At 45.3% G+C, this 13,695-nt stretch overlaps 2 protein-coding genes across 5 annotated transcripts in view; one reads left to right on the top strand and one right to left on the bottom strand.

Moving 5' to 3' along the window:
* IRAK1 (interleukin 1 receptor associated kinase 1) overlaps positions 1-5,268 on the top strand; it is a 61,464-nt gene extending 56,196 nt beyond the window's left edge. For all 4 annotated transcript variants that reach the window (XM_075578333.1, XM_075578334.1, XM_075578335.1 and 1 more), the window contains 2 exons: positions 845-970; positions 1,438-5,268. In XM_075578333.1, coding sequence (XP_075434448.1) covers positions 845-970; positions 1,438-1,493 — 182 coding nt within the window. In that variant the 3' untranslated portion in view covers positions 1,494-5,268. The remainder of the gene's footprint in view (positions 1-844; positions 971-1,437) is intronic.
* TMEM187 (transmembrane protein 187) lies at positions 4,446-8,872 on the bottom strand. The gene has a single exon (XM_075578337.1). It carries the CDS (start codon positions 8,587-8,589, stop codon positions 7,789-7,791), a length of 801 nt encoding a protein of 266 aa, XP_075434452.1. The 5' UTR covers positions 8,590-8,872; the 3' UTR covers positions 4,446-7,788.
* Between the last annotated feature and the right edge of the window lie 4,823 nt (positions 8,873-13,695).

Raw genomic sequence — 13,695 nt, 5'->3', positions numbered from 1 at the left:
GGTCCTGGTGCCGCTCATATGAAGAGTTTTCCAACTCCTCCAATAGAAACAAACGGGTCCCAGATAATTGTGTGGTGGGTAAGATTCAAACAGAATCTGAATCCTTAAAGCAAACAGCTGGGGATCGGGATAAGGACTGGCAGGTACCCTCCCAGTAAGTGCAAGAGAAAGGGGCATTGTGGGTATGTCAGAGAAACATAAAGCTAAACGTTACACTCACAATTAGCCCAGAGGCTACACACCACACCACAATGGCTCTCACAGGGAGGTAGCCACTCCACTCGTTCTCTCTGCTCTGTGGAGGCTCGAGTCCCACTTGCGGCGTGTGATGTCACTTCTAGCCGTGACGTCAGCGCAGCGGCCGGCTCTCCGTCCTTCCGCGTCTCCACAGGCACCGGCCTCCGAACGGAGAGGGTCTCTTCAGATGTTGCACCCTCCAGGCTATTCCTACGTCTGAAGAGACCCCCTAGTGAGGCCCTTTCTCTTGCACTTGCTGTGAGCGTACCTGCCGGTCCTTATCCTGATACCCACTTATTTACTTTAAGGATTCGGATTCTGACTCTTGCCCTCCACATAATTATCTGGGACCCGTCTGCGTTGTTGCCTGTTATTTAATCTCCGGAGTCTAACCTTTCCCAGCCCAGGGCTTGTTCAGCACTCTTTGCTGTTGTATTTCTCCTTTTGCTTGCAGCGTGTTGCAAACTGTTCTGGTGGCACTGGTTGTAACGTGGGGCCGTTCCCGTGGTTCTAACAGAAGCATATCATGCGCCTCTTGTACTGTGGCATAGTATGGCTGCTTTGTGGCACTGTCGCTGTATGTGGACTGTCTCCATTCTCTTCCCAGTTATGTTCGTGCCACGTCACCAGATCGTCATAAATCCAGCCAAGCAGAAATTTGTGGAGCAGCTGGCACTGTATGATCAGGGGCAAATCACCAGCCTGGAGCTGCTCTCGTCTGGAACCAGTCCAGGTATCCAGCTTCCGGCCGGGTTCCTGTCGCTCACCCCCTCACGGGGACCGCTCCCTACCAGCAGCTGCTCACGGCGACATCCCTGTCCTCAAACTTTTACACTTCTATTTAAACCCGGCCTTTTCTATTTGGTTTTTATTCCTGAAGCTCTGTTAAAAAAACAAGAACTGTTAATGCCCCTTTTAAATCTGCCATTATATTCATCCTTAGTGAGTAGCACTTCAGAGATATCTGCTTGTGATGTATGTTTTCTGGGAGAAAACAAAATGGCTGCATGTGGCCAGGTCTCCTTTTTTTTCCTGCAGTAAAAAGTGGATGACTACTTATTTTTTTTTTAATTTAGGACACAAATGCGTTTTTAAAGAAAATAATTAAACCGACGTAGGAGCAGCATTTAGCATTCCCCATTTTATTTATCCATTGGTGTGATGGTACAGAAGTGTAAGCCTGTGTCTCTGTTTGTTTAGGGCACCATTGTGAGGCCCGTGGGGACCCGGAAGAGAGCGATGACTTTCTCAGCTAGCTGCCCGGCTTAAAGACAAACCTGTGGAATGAAGTTCTCGTTACTGTAAACAACCGCAGCAGAAGCGCTTGCTATCTCTCGATTCGGAAAGGGTAGAGCTCAGAGACAACACAGGGAAAGCTGTTGAAGGTTGTGTATCATGCTCTCCCCGGGGGGCGGCGCGGCCATTGCACCCAGCGACAGCCGTAACAGTATTTGAGACCTCTCAAGCCAGGGAGGGGTTAAATGATCTGTATTATTTCGGCGCACGCACTCCTGTTCACATTTCTTCTGGTTTCTGTGTTGCCGGAAAGCGGCTTGACTCCGCTTTACAATGTGTTTCTGTGACTCTGGGTTACACCGCTGTACGGTTCAGCGCATACAATAATGGGAGGGAGTATATAATATTATTATTGCTATTTATTTCCGGTCTCTAGAAGGAGACGCTTCTCTCTGCCTGTCACCTCCCATTTCTCTCTGTGTTTGCATTATTTTGTAGCATGTTGTAAGCACCCTCACCTCGCTGAAACAACGGGCCTGTATCAGCGACCCCAGGTGTGATGGTACAAAGGAGTAAGGGCAGACACCCCCCCCTACAAGGAATGTAGCCCTAGACACCCCCTCACCCCCCCTGAGGAACATAGCCCGAGACCGCCTCCCCCCCACCCCCCCCCACCCCAGCGGCTCTCTTGGGGAAATGCTTGTTCCCAGGATCCGACCTTTCCCGCGGAGGGTTGATGGTGGCGCTCATGTGCTCACTGCGGAATCAATCACATGACTGCAAATGCCGGGGGTCCGATAGGCCCATTGGTGCCTCCAGCACTGAAACGGTTAAAGTCCCAATTCCCCTGAGCAACAAGTACTGGAAATGGAATAAGGTGAGGGCAGTCGGCCATGTGACACCTTCCCATCTGTACTAAATTGTCACATTTTAAAGGGGCGATCCCTCCTAGACCCCGGTGAACTCATCCCAGTGACATTTTTGTGGGTTTTTTTCTTTCTTTTTTTTTCCTTCTAAATCTGACACCTTTTTTAAGTATTTTTTTTTAGACTTGGGAGGGGTTTGGTTTTCCTCTGACTGCTCCCTACCGTGTGATGTCACCGTGTGATGTCACCGTGATCAGCTAGAGCCAAACGTTTGATCGACAAACCCTTCCCCATTCAGAAGCTCCTAAGAAGTTTAACTATAAAATGGAAGCGGCCAAACCTCTGCTATTAGCACTGTTATATATGTGTAAGGAAGCCAGTTAGAAGTGTGTGTGTTGCCGCCTTCTATGTGGGATTGCACCTTTTTTAAGCTGTCAGGTGGGCTGTACCCTGGAGTCGCACAGAGAACACGTCACTGCAAGCCCGGAACAGACGGGATACTTGTCATGCTGATGCTCATCGGAGTAATCATACAAACACCCTACTGTTACTGTTTTTTCTGCCCCCTCTCCCCCCCCCACTTTTATTTACATATATAGTGGGTGGGGGCTGAACTACATTAATACTTACCCAGGGCCAGTACTGTCCCTTCCAGGGGAAACAAAATGGAGGTTTAAATCTCTCGCGCCACGCGGGCCAAAGGAAGCTGGGTTGGAACCTTCATGAAGTACCAGTGGCACCTTCCCCTGTAAGGGTCTCGGGAACCAGGGCTTCCTATGTATGTAACAAAAGGAGCCCAGGGGGGAACGGGGGCTTTAACTGAGATAGCTACCCACGTCAACATTAACTCCCATCCCAGAGCTAACAAGTGCTGCAGCCAGAGGCCTCACGTTAATACCGTGTCCCCAGATGTTCTGTGGGTGTCACTTTGCACCCTGATCACGACACCCGGCTTAGGAGAGCTTTGTTGCAGGTTAATGCTGTGCATCCCGTTCCGCCATCTTCCATCACCTTGTGCGTTAGCAGCTTTGCCAATTTGGTCTGAAAGGCACAGTAATGGCAATCGCGCATCCAACCGTATTTACTGCTGCACTACGGCAGGGGTGGGGAACGCCAATCCGCCAGGGCCACCAACAGGTCAGGTTTTCAACAGCACAGGTAGCAGTCTGCTTCAGCACAGGTGGCTCAGTCTTTGACTGAGCTGCCTGTGCTGAAGCAGGGATATCCTGAAAACCTGACCTGTTGTTGGCCCTTGAGGACTGGAGTTGCCCACCCCTGCACTAGAGGCTGATAAGGGGCTCAGAGCTAACCCGGCACTCATTGCAGGAGAGATTCTGACATTGCAATGTTTTGCAGCTGAGTTTATTTGTAAAAATCGCCGGCTGAATTGTTTTCCCATCAGTATATCTTAATCACAACACTACTGGACAATGTCACCATCAGCTCTGCCATGGACAAGGAGAAAAGCGAGAGCCATGAATCTTCCTTTCATGTGTGGGTTTCAGACTGAGGACGGAGATCACATCTTGCTAGGATGACTCTGGACACCTCCTCTGCAAACGTCTTCAAAGGGATTATATGCTGATTTTCGGGTGGGCCGCGTATGTTTCCGGGAGATATAAAAGGGGCTTCCTGCTCATTCCTCTTACACCGCCGGAGTGGCTGAGTTCTCGGTACCTCATTCCTCTTACACCGCCGGAGTGGCTGAGTTCTCGGTAGCGGTTTCACGGGGGGAGATAGCTGCAGTTTGCACCGTACAGAAGGTGGGGCACGGACACATCGCTACAATTACCATGTAATTATCTTTCAAATGTGCAGGTGAAATGCCTTACGGAGAAGATGCAACAAGGTATTAGCCGTTATTTCCACGTCGTGTCTGTGACGTGTTGTTTAAAGCTTAAGGTTACCCTAAAAAGTGTCCCGTCGCTAAAAAAGTAACATTAGGAGTTGGGAATCCGAGTGTTTTATATGATCATTCATTTTCAGGTGAGACCATCGTGGTGGGAGTACAAGCAAGTGTTATCGTAAAATAATACCACATATTGTTCTCTTCCATGACACTCACCCACTTCTTTTTCTAGGGTGTCCCATTTTTGTTACAAAACAAGTGTTATTCTTCACGCCTCCCTGGCCAGCACACCGTATGTACTTCATGAGGTCCCAAACCAAAGCCACACGTGTAAAATAAATAAATAACCAAATAATATCGCGTTCCTATACAAAGAACTGTGTGGTCGTGCTGGGCCCCGGCCTTCTTACAAATATACAGAGCCCAGGGACAAAATAAACAGATCACATTTATTTGTTAGACAAATAGAGCCTTTGCCGTGAGGAATAATGTGGCGTGGAGACACAGACGGTCTGGAAATAATGAATACAGTGTTCTGTGGTACATGGAGCGTTATGTCTCGCGTCGGCCCCTTTATTTAGCATCTGTAAAGCAGATTCCCTTTGCTGGAGAAGATCTGAATTCCTTTCATTTGAATAGCCCCACACTCCTCTCCAGCACTGGGATGAGGCATTACAGCGTATGTCATAGGGGTCTTCATGTCTGTCAGATGTAAGAGTACATATGTCATTCACATGACAGATTATTTTTTAGGTTAAAGCGCCCCCTGTTTTTAATGACTGTTGCTCTTGAAATGTATGATGGGGACATTTTTACAGGAGTCATTGACTGAATCGGTCCCTGGAGCCTACAGACGATCTCTTATAAAGCTCATTTATAGGAACGTTCCTTGGAATATGGACGTCCAACATTCAGAGCAGAGAAGCCCGTGCCAAGCCTGCTACATAGCTAGAATTTCAGATAGTGTTTAGGCATAAGAAGGTACAAGAAAATGTTATTATAATGTCATACTGTGTATTAATTGCTATTTAATGTATTCACTACATGTTTTTGCTTTAAATAAAGCAGAAACTAGAAATATGTTTTGTTTCTGGATTTGCATGCATTTTTCTTCCTCCTATTTGCTTATATTATTTCATTTAGAGAGAAATATATAATCCTGTTACACCCTTTATCAATGTGTTTCTGCCTTTCTGCGTAGTGCTTTCTCTATCTCCTTTTCCTCTCGTCTCTGTCTTCTGGGCATGTTTAAATTGGGTTTCTAATGGATCCTACAAGGAAGGGGAGCGACGGATTGATTGCTGAATGTTCCGCCCAGAACTCTTATTTATAACACATTTTACTGTTCACATCTGCCCCGGCTGCCTGCATGTCCCTTGAACCTCTGCCCAGTATGAGCATCCATTATATTAGTGCAAGGAGGGGCAACTCAGTCCTCAAGAGCTACCAACAGGTCAGGTTTTCAGGATATCCCTGCTTCAGCAAAGGTGGCCCAATCAGTGGCTCAGTCTATGACTGCACCACCTCCGCTGAAGCAGGGATATCCTTAAAACGTGACCTGTTGGTGGCCCTTGAGGACTGGAGTTGCCCACCCCTGCCTTGGAACGTAACGGTATGCAGAAAGTAGCCTTCCAGGCTGGCGTGTATGGAATGAGAAGAGAACCCCTCTTGAGCTCTTGAACGTTAATATAGAAATAGCATCTGTGGAAAATGTCTGTTGAATAGACGACCTGCATCTTGCATACAAATCGGCTATTGTGATAAGGGGCGCTCTTTTAGTGATTATTTCACGTGTATAATTAAAAGATGATCATGGAGGTGTCTGTTAAATTGCCATCCTCTGCAAAATGGTAGCAGCACTTCTGGCTTCTGCAGTAATTCAATGCCAAACATCTTCAGAAGGGGTCCCTGGGTTCAGAACGGGTGAGTCTTTCATTAATATTTAAAACCAGAGACAGAACATGAAACACAGACAGAGCCCAGTGCTACATCCAATGACACCTATACACGGTACAGTGCCTAAATATATAGATATATAGATATATATTAGATATCTTTTGAATAAAATGGTCTTTTAGTTTAACTCTTTGGCCAAAGTGTTGTAAGCCCTTGAGCCACTACACGGCAGATCACGTCTCAAGGGTCCTAACACTAATATAAATTCTTAATAACCTGTACATTACCAGGAAGAATGATTTATAATAAATCTGTCAAAATTAGTTGTATAGTTCTAAGTCTGATTGAAGCTCTTATTAACCTGTATAATACCAGGAAAAGCACTCTGTATTAGATTTGTCGCAATCAAACTGCATGCAGGTTCCCATGAGTGTGGGAGGTAGGAATGGAGTGAGTTTTAACCATTTAAAAGTGGGAGGGGGTGAGCTTCAAACTAGGGAAGGAGGAGCCACCCTCCAAATCAGCTAGGACCAGCTGAACAAGAATTGCAAAACATACAGGACCCCTATAAGCTCATATTGAACCTTGGAGGGGCTCAAGGGCTTACAACACTTTGACCAAAGACTTAAACTAAAAGACCATTTTATTCAAAAGATATCTATATATTTAGGCACTGTACCGTGTATGTGTGTCACTGGATGTGCATTGGGCTCTGTCTGTGTTTCATGTTCTGTCTCTGGTTTTAAATATATATTGCCATGCTCAGTAGCTCTCCTCTTTGACACTTATACGCATATATATATATATATATATACGTATATACGTATATATATATATATATATATATATATATATATATATATATATGTGTGGTGGTTATTTTGGGGGCTCAATATGAGCTTATAGGGGTCCTGTATGTTTTGCGAGTCTTTCATTAACCAAACAAAACAAGGTCTTGATCAACAATTAGCCTTCATATACAGGTTTGATCAGAAGATATTAGGTAAAAATGGTAAAAACACTCCAAGGCATTTAGTTACACTTTTGACATGAAAAGTTTTCATAAATCAATTTAAAAATAATTACGTCTGTTTAAAAATGGTGTCAAGTCAACCACCTATAATGTATCTACTACCAGAGCCATTAATTCACTTTGCTGCTATGAGGCTGTTCATTGTGTCAGGCAGTGGGTTCTCAAACCTCGTTGGGTACCACTGCCAACACCAAACTTTAGGACTTGCTCCTGCATTGTCTCACCGGTATTTGACTATATAAATAGGATATTAGCTTGTTTAAGAAACACTTTTGTAAGGCGGGTTTGATCAAATTATTCTTTAAAGAGTTTTTTTTGCCATATTGTACAATAGGGTTTCTCCTCTAATCTCCTCTGCGAAATACATTTTATATTCCTTTTATATTGAGCCGAAAACAGAAGTTACCCAGGCTTCTAATTCCCCCTCAGAGAAACTAGGCATAAAGTAGTGCTTTAATGTAGCTCATTGTAGTCTGCATGGAAAACCGCTCTGTGCTTCCTGATTAAGTGGAGCAAGATAGAGTAAACAGCAGTGGTGGCTATGTGAACACTCTACTGCAGGCTTTGGGCCTTTTGAATAAAAATTGAGATAAAATCAAAAACCGCAAGGAAAATAAGATATAGAAATAAGGTTGGTAATCTGCTTTAAGAGGCATCACGTTGCAATCATGTCATTTCTTCATCCTGAGCAGTCGGTGGTGATCCAAATGAGTGAGGAAGCAGAAAGCATAATGGAACTGCAAAACATCGCACACTTTGGACCAGAAGTGGCCGGTAAGTCTCTGAAACATGAAGCATTGGGCCAGCCAGTGGTCAAGTAGCTTCAGACCCACAAACCCCAGGCAGGAAGTCAGGGCGAGCAGCAAGTACTTTTTAGAGGTGCCATCTCCACATCTGCTTTGTAATCGCAAACCAGACACAAATACCCATAATATATGGATGCCCAAAGCGAACTCGAAGCCCTGCGGGTGCAGTAGGCACAGGGAGTAACTGCTCATTGACAGGACTTCTACTGCAAGAAAATGTTGAGTGGTCCAGTTTTCCAGGATGGAGTTGCACCAGACGAGCGCCCAAGCGAAAATGGGAAACGTAACCCACTGATCCAACACAGCAGCCCAGTGTGCCTGTGTCCATATCCTTAACCACTGGACTGGACCATACACCAGCGCCATCCACGAGAAGACATTCCTCAGATAGTGTCCGGTCGGGTCCTTGATTCCGATTGCTTTACCTTCTTGGCTGAGCCAGTACATCCCCAGCAGCACGTATCCGAGATTAACAAGGGTGTTAAAAGGCATGGCCAGGAATGATGGAAGCCATGGCACAGGCTTCTCAGCGTAATAACTGTAACCTAGCTCTGTGGAGACCGTGTCCAGCATACCTGTGCTCGCAAAGATGAGGCACAGGGTAAACGCTACAGCCACATGCCAAGGGGCGTGGTCCTGCCCTCGAACCAGGGACATTTTTGCCATGACCTTGCTTCAGTGTGCGCTTTTTGATTTTGTAATAGAATTGGTTCACAACAAATAAGGCAGGGAGAATGCTAAACAGTGAAATCAACGCGTAGCTGCAGGTGCAGTGGGCAGGTACAGACGTATCACAGAAATAACCTCCCCCCGTTCAGTTATCAGCTGCCTTAGCACTTCCTGACAGAGGCCCTGTGTGTGGAGGGGCGTCCCCCATCGCTGTAGATACCAGGATTGGCCTGTTCCTCGTCATTAAGTATTCCCCCTGCACAGCCTAAAGTGCAGGAAAGCACAGTGTACGGCCCCCTGCCAACGGCCAAATCACAGCCGTGCACAGCAAGCAGCATTTTTATGTGGCAAGGTGACAGCATAGGAGCTGGGTTTCTCCTTCACTGCATTAATAATCTCACAGCGGTCTAAGTGAGGTAGACCTGTCATACAGTTTCTATTTATAAAAATAACCATAGTATGTCAATACAATTCATACAAGCAACATGTTATTTTATATTTATTTGCCGACTTAAAATGTTTTTAATAAAAAAATCCTTAATTTCAATCATATTTTTTCCGAACGTTGAGTGCAAATTACCTTTGACGCCCTAATGAGGGTTTATGTATCAAAGAGCAAAAAGTGGTGAACAAAATAGCACCTGATTTAACAAAAGCAACAAAAAAAAAAACATTGAACTCTAGTTAATTTTTTGTTTCTTTGATAAATCGTTTGCTTTATTTTTTGCCCCAGTTAAGCAGCAAGAGATTTAACGCCCACAATGCTTATTCAGTTTGTTTCACAGCAGGGCAAATATTAAAATAATGAGAAAAGATCATGTCGTTTAAATGCGTGTGCATTTTTGCATTATCCGGGGCTGAGCAGCTGTCTCCTTAGCCCAGATTCACAACAGTTTGCTAGGCTTTGACACCCCTTTACTCTCAATTATATCACTGCTAAAGGTTAGCACCGTCGTATATCTGGACCTAAGTGCATTGACGCTGGGTGACTTTCTACATTTTGATCAGGGCCTCAAACAGGCCAGCTTTATGGATATCACTGCTTCAGCACACTTCTTCAGTCGAAGACTGCACCACCTGTGGGACTTGAGGACTGGCGTTGAGCACCACTGCTCTAATATCTGCTACAAAATGCCATTTGTCCAAAATGTATATAATTAGGGTACACGTGTAGGCAGTGACATGTGAAAAAGGTAGGGATTTTTATTACGATGTCCCTGAAGAAGTGATTAAGTCATGAAACGCGTAGGGTGGTCTTGGGAGTTTGGGACGAGTGTACTGCCTATTTGCTGGTTATTGAACGCTGTGTGCCGGGTGCTGTATTAGTAAGCGCTGTGAGACTTTCGTGTATGCGCACGGAACCCGCGATACACGTGGAGTCAGCGTTTGGATTTCCAGAGAGGAGACTGCGTGTGAGGCAGTCCAGAGCGGGACATACAGACGGAGGTAATGCCAGCATAGCGGTATCAATGTCGGCGGTCACACGGGGGAGGAGAGCCCCCACAACCCGGTTCCGTGGTCGGCAGCTCTGAGAAAGACATACATGACTGTGCCTGATTTATACCTATTGGAGCGAGTAGGGTTTCAATTTTTCTCCACTGGAGCAGCATTCATTTGTTCTCACTCCCTGCACATGCTTTATTTTATGGTGTATGCTTATTCATTTATTAAATGTAGTCTTGTCCAGTTCATAGGTGTTTAGTATTGTCTTTAAGTGTGTGTTTAGTGTTTTATGTATGTTTGTTTCATTTACAGTTGATCTGGTTTGCGCTACAATTTGTTTGTTTTCTTTTATATATTGTGACATCACCTGCAAGACACGTCTGATAAGACTGCAGGTTTCCAAGATTGGATTTCCTATTCATATGGACTACAGGTTTCCAAGTCTGGACTTTAAATATGGTCAGATAATTACTAGCACAGTATTTATTTGTATTTAGGCGCCGGATTATTTGTTTGTATCTAGTGATTTTTATTTACATTCATTGTGCAGTGGCACTCTTGACATCATTAATTTTTTTTTTAATAGGTTTTTTTTTAATAGGTTTTTTTTTATTGGGTTTACAAGCATTAATCAACAACATTACAATGCAGAAACGACAATAAGATACCCAGAAAAACACTTTTACACAAAATTATATTTCATATTGCTCATCATACGTCTAGTTTCAATTTCAAAGATGAACATCAAGGCGATCACCACACAGCCTCCTAACAGAATCTGGCATAGGATTCCCCATTTACTATCTCCCCCATCAACCTTGTACTGTCATATTTCCTCAAGGGTGAAATTATCTGTGTCCCATCGCAATCAGTCTGAGGAGACCCCAAGAGGTATGCTCAAATGTCTGTATGATTGAATCCCTATCTTGTGACATAGTATCAATAAACTTTTCCCATTTAAAAAAATAATAAATTATCGGTTCTTAATTCTTTATTTGTCTCAGCTTCTAATTTGTCCATCATCATCAATCATCATCATCATCATCAATTCATTCAGATCATCGTTTAAAATATCTAAAGTGGGGGGTTCAGGCTTTATCCATTTCACCATCACTGTTTTCGTTGCAGGAAGATAATCTCTGCTGGCCATGGGACATTGTTCCTTACATTGACCTCTTTCCATATTCCCAAACCGTAAGACTAAGTCCCTGTTCACACCGCGCACTTCACGACGTGCGCGCGTTCACGCGTTCGTCACCGACCCCTGGCGGCCAATGGTAGTGTTCAGTCTCGAAACTACCACGGGCTGCAAAGTGAGGCGTCGACGCTGCTGCAGTCGCGGGAGTCTTTTCAATCTGTGATCTCCGGCTGCAGCAGCAGCGTGATGTCAGTTTCAGCAGCCAATCAATGTCCAGACGGTTTACATTGATTGGCTGCTGAAATTGTGGGGACGGGGGATGGGGTCGAGGGAAATAAATAAATGTCGCTTCGGGGACACGGACACAAACCCCGGTCCCCGCTGCCCAACCCCCCCCCCTGCTGCACACCCCCCCGCGACCCAACTACTGTAGCTTGAGCAGAGATCGCAGGGCTGCAGGAGCACGCGGCGGAGTCGCGCATGGAAGCGCACGGCCGTAGCAGGCAGTGTGAGCTCGGCCTAAGAAGGCTAAGGCCGGGCTCTTGGTTGTGGTGCGGGAGCAGCGATGTGTGCGCCAGCTGCAGGAGATTCGTGGCGAACGCATCACGGAGCTGGTTCGCCCTCATTGGCTGAACCAGCTCACGTGACGCTGACGTTACAAGACTGCAGCCCAAAATCTCAATTTGAGTTGTGGCGGCAAAATGTAGCAGCGTCGATGTGCGCGGCACCGCGGGCACCTGAGGAACTACAACAGGCAATCAGGTAAGAGTCCCGGACGTGCTCGCGGAAGCAAGCGCACGTACGCAGCGACGCCGCCACCATGAGCTCGGCCTAAGTGCTATTTTATTGCAATTACCCCAATAAATTATTATATATACTGCAGAACTTTATCCCAAAAATCAGAAATAACCAGACAATCCCTGTGTTCTAAATCTGCTCTTTCCTGGAAGTACTTGGGACACTTATTTTAAATGTACAGTATCTATCCCCTTATAATTGATATCAAAAGCATGAGACCCTATGCAGTATTTTATATTGCATCTTCAACATCTTTATTTTTAATGGACATATTTTGTAGTTTTTAGAGGAGATGCACATGAATATATATTTTTAGGGGGGGGGGAGAGATCAACATTTTAATATTTTATGTGTAATTATCTATATTTCGTTATAAAAGTGGTTTCCTTGTGAGCTGCGATAATTTGCATACACTTCAGGCTAGTTGATTAATGTGTAATACATGTTTATGTTCAGCTGCAAACACAATGTTTTATGTTGAGCTAAGTGAAGGAGTCACCATGTCTCCCGCCTTTCTGAGGTGAGACAGAGGAACCAAAATGGCGCCTCCCTCTCCCGCGTGCCAACGGCAAACAGCGGCCCTTGGCAACCGTTACTAGGAGCTGGGAGAGCAAGATGGCCGCCACTATGGCAAAGAGGCGCCATGATGGGCAAATGGTAACAACGCAGCGCCCAGTTCCGCCAGTCTTCTCCCCCCAGCAACTGATTTTAAACTCGCCGCAGCTACTTTTTACGCGAGGGTCCCAGTCAGAACCACAGCCCCAGCTCCCACACGGTGTGCTAAGCTTTATTTGGTGGGTTTTAGCGTCATTTCTCTTTTGTTTTCACGTCAACATCCGGGGATGCAGGCGCCATTACCGTGCCTGCCTCTTCCTCCTGAGCTGAGGAGGGAGGAGCGGCCTGACAAGATGGCGCCTCCCAGCCCCAAACGTGAAGTAAAAAAAGAATACAACTCTTTCCGCCTTGTGAACGAACACTTACGCGGGACTGGGTGTGCTTAGCGTGGCTCGCTCTCTGTTGCGTTTAGCACCACAGCTGCCATTCGACTTTCACCGGGTTACAAGTTCTGAACTCAGCCCCCATGCGCCCGCCATTTCTGTTTGTGTTCCAAGCGTGGAGGGTGAGGTTAGGTGTAAAGATGGCGGCTCCCAGGGAGGCATGGGACCTTCCTGTGGTGAGTGCGCTGCTAGGTATCATCTCTAATAATAACACGTGGGGTGAGGAGCCAACAACTAGAATTGTAAAGAAATAATGCCTATGTTACAGAATAAACCTCCACTGAAAGCCACCAGGAAATGATTACTGTGAAGAGATGTAACAGGGATCCGAAACACAAATGTATCCGTTTATCAGACAATAAACAGAATATAAACGCACGTTTAATATATTTCCATTGTTAACACCGTGTTGATTTTTTTCCCTTCACTATTAAACGTGTCTGTATTTTTTTCAAATTGCTGGTAGCTGGTCAGCTTTTATTCAATTTTTGTGTGTATATATATATATATATATATATATACACATATACACATAACAGTTGGACCGCATAATTATACAGTTTTTTTTCCCCCTTGGGTTTCGAGTCCTATTTTATGGCATTATCTTTATAATGCAGAACCAGGTCCGGTTTTACCAAACTGCACTACACTCCCGTTTATAAAGCCACCTTACATTACATAGTCGCCGTGTTCTTCCACAAGAGCGCCCAGTACATGGATGATTGC

This window comes from Ascaphus truei, chromosome 21, assembly GCF_040206685.1.
Source record: "Ascaphus truei isolate aAscTru1 chromosome 21, aAscTru1.hap1, whole genome shotgun sequence".
NCBI classification, from domain to species: domain Eukaryota; kingdom Metazoa; phylum Chordata; class Amphibia; order Anura; family Ascaphidae; genus Ascaphus; species Ascaphus truei.
This window is presented reverse-complemented; position numbering and strand designations above follow the sequence as displayed.

Bases quoted from the DNA above. Each gene is read 5' to 3' on its own strand.
- TMEM187 (XM_075578337.1), bottom strand. From the start codon at position 8,589: ATGGCAAAAATGTCCCTGGTTCGAGGGCAGGACCACGCCCCTTGGCAT.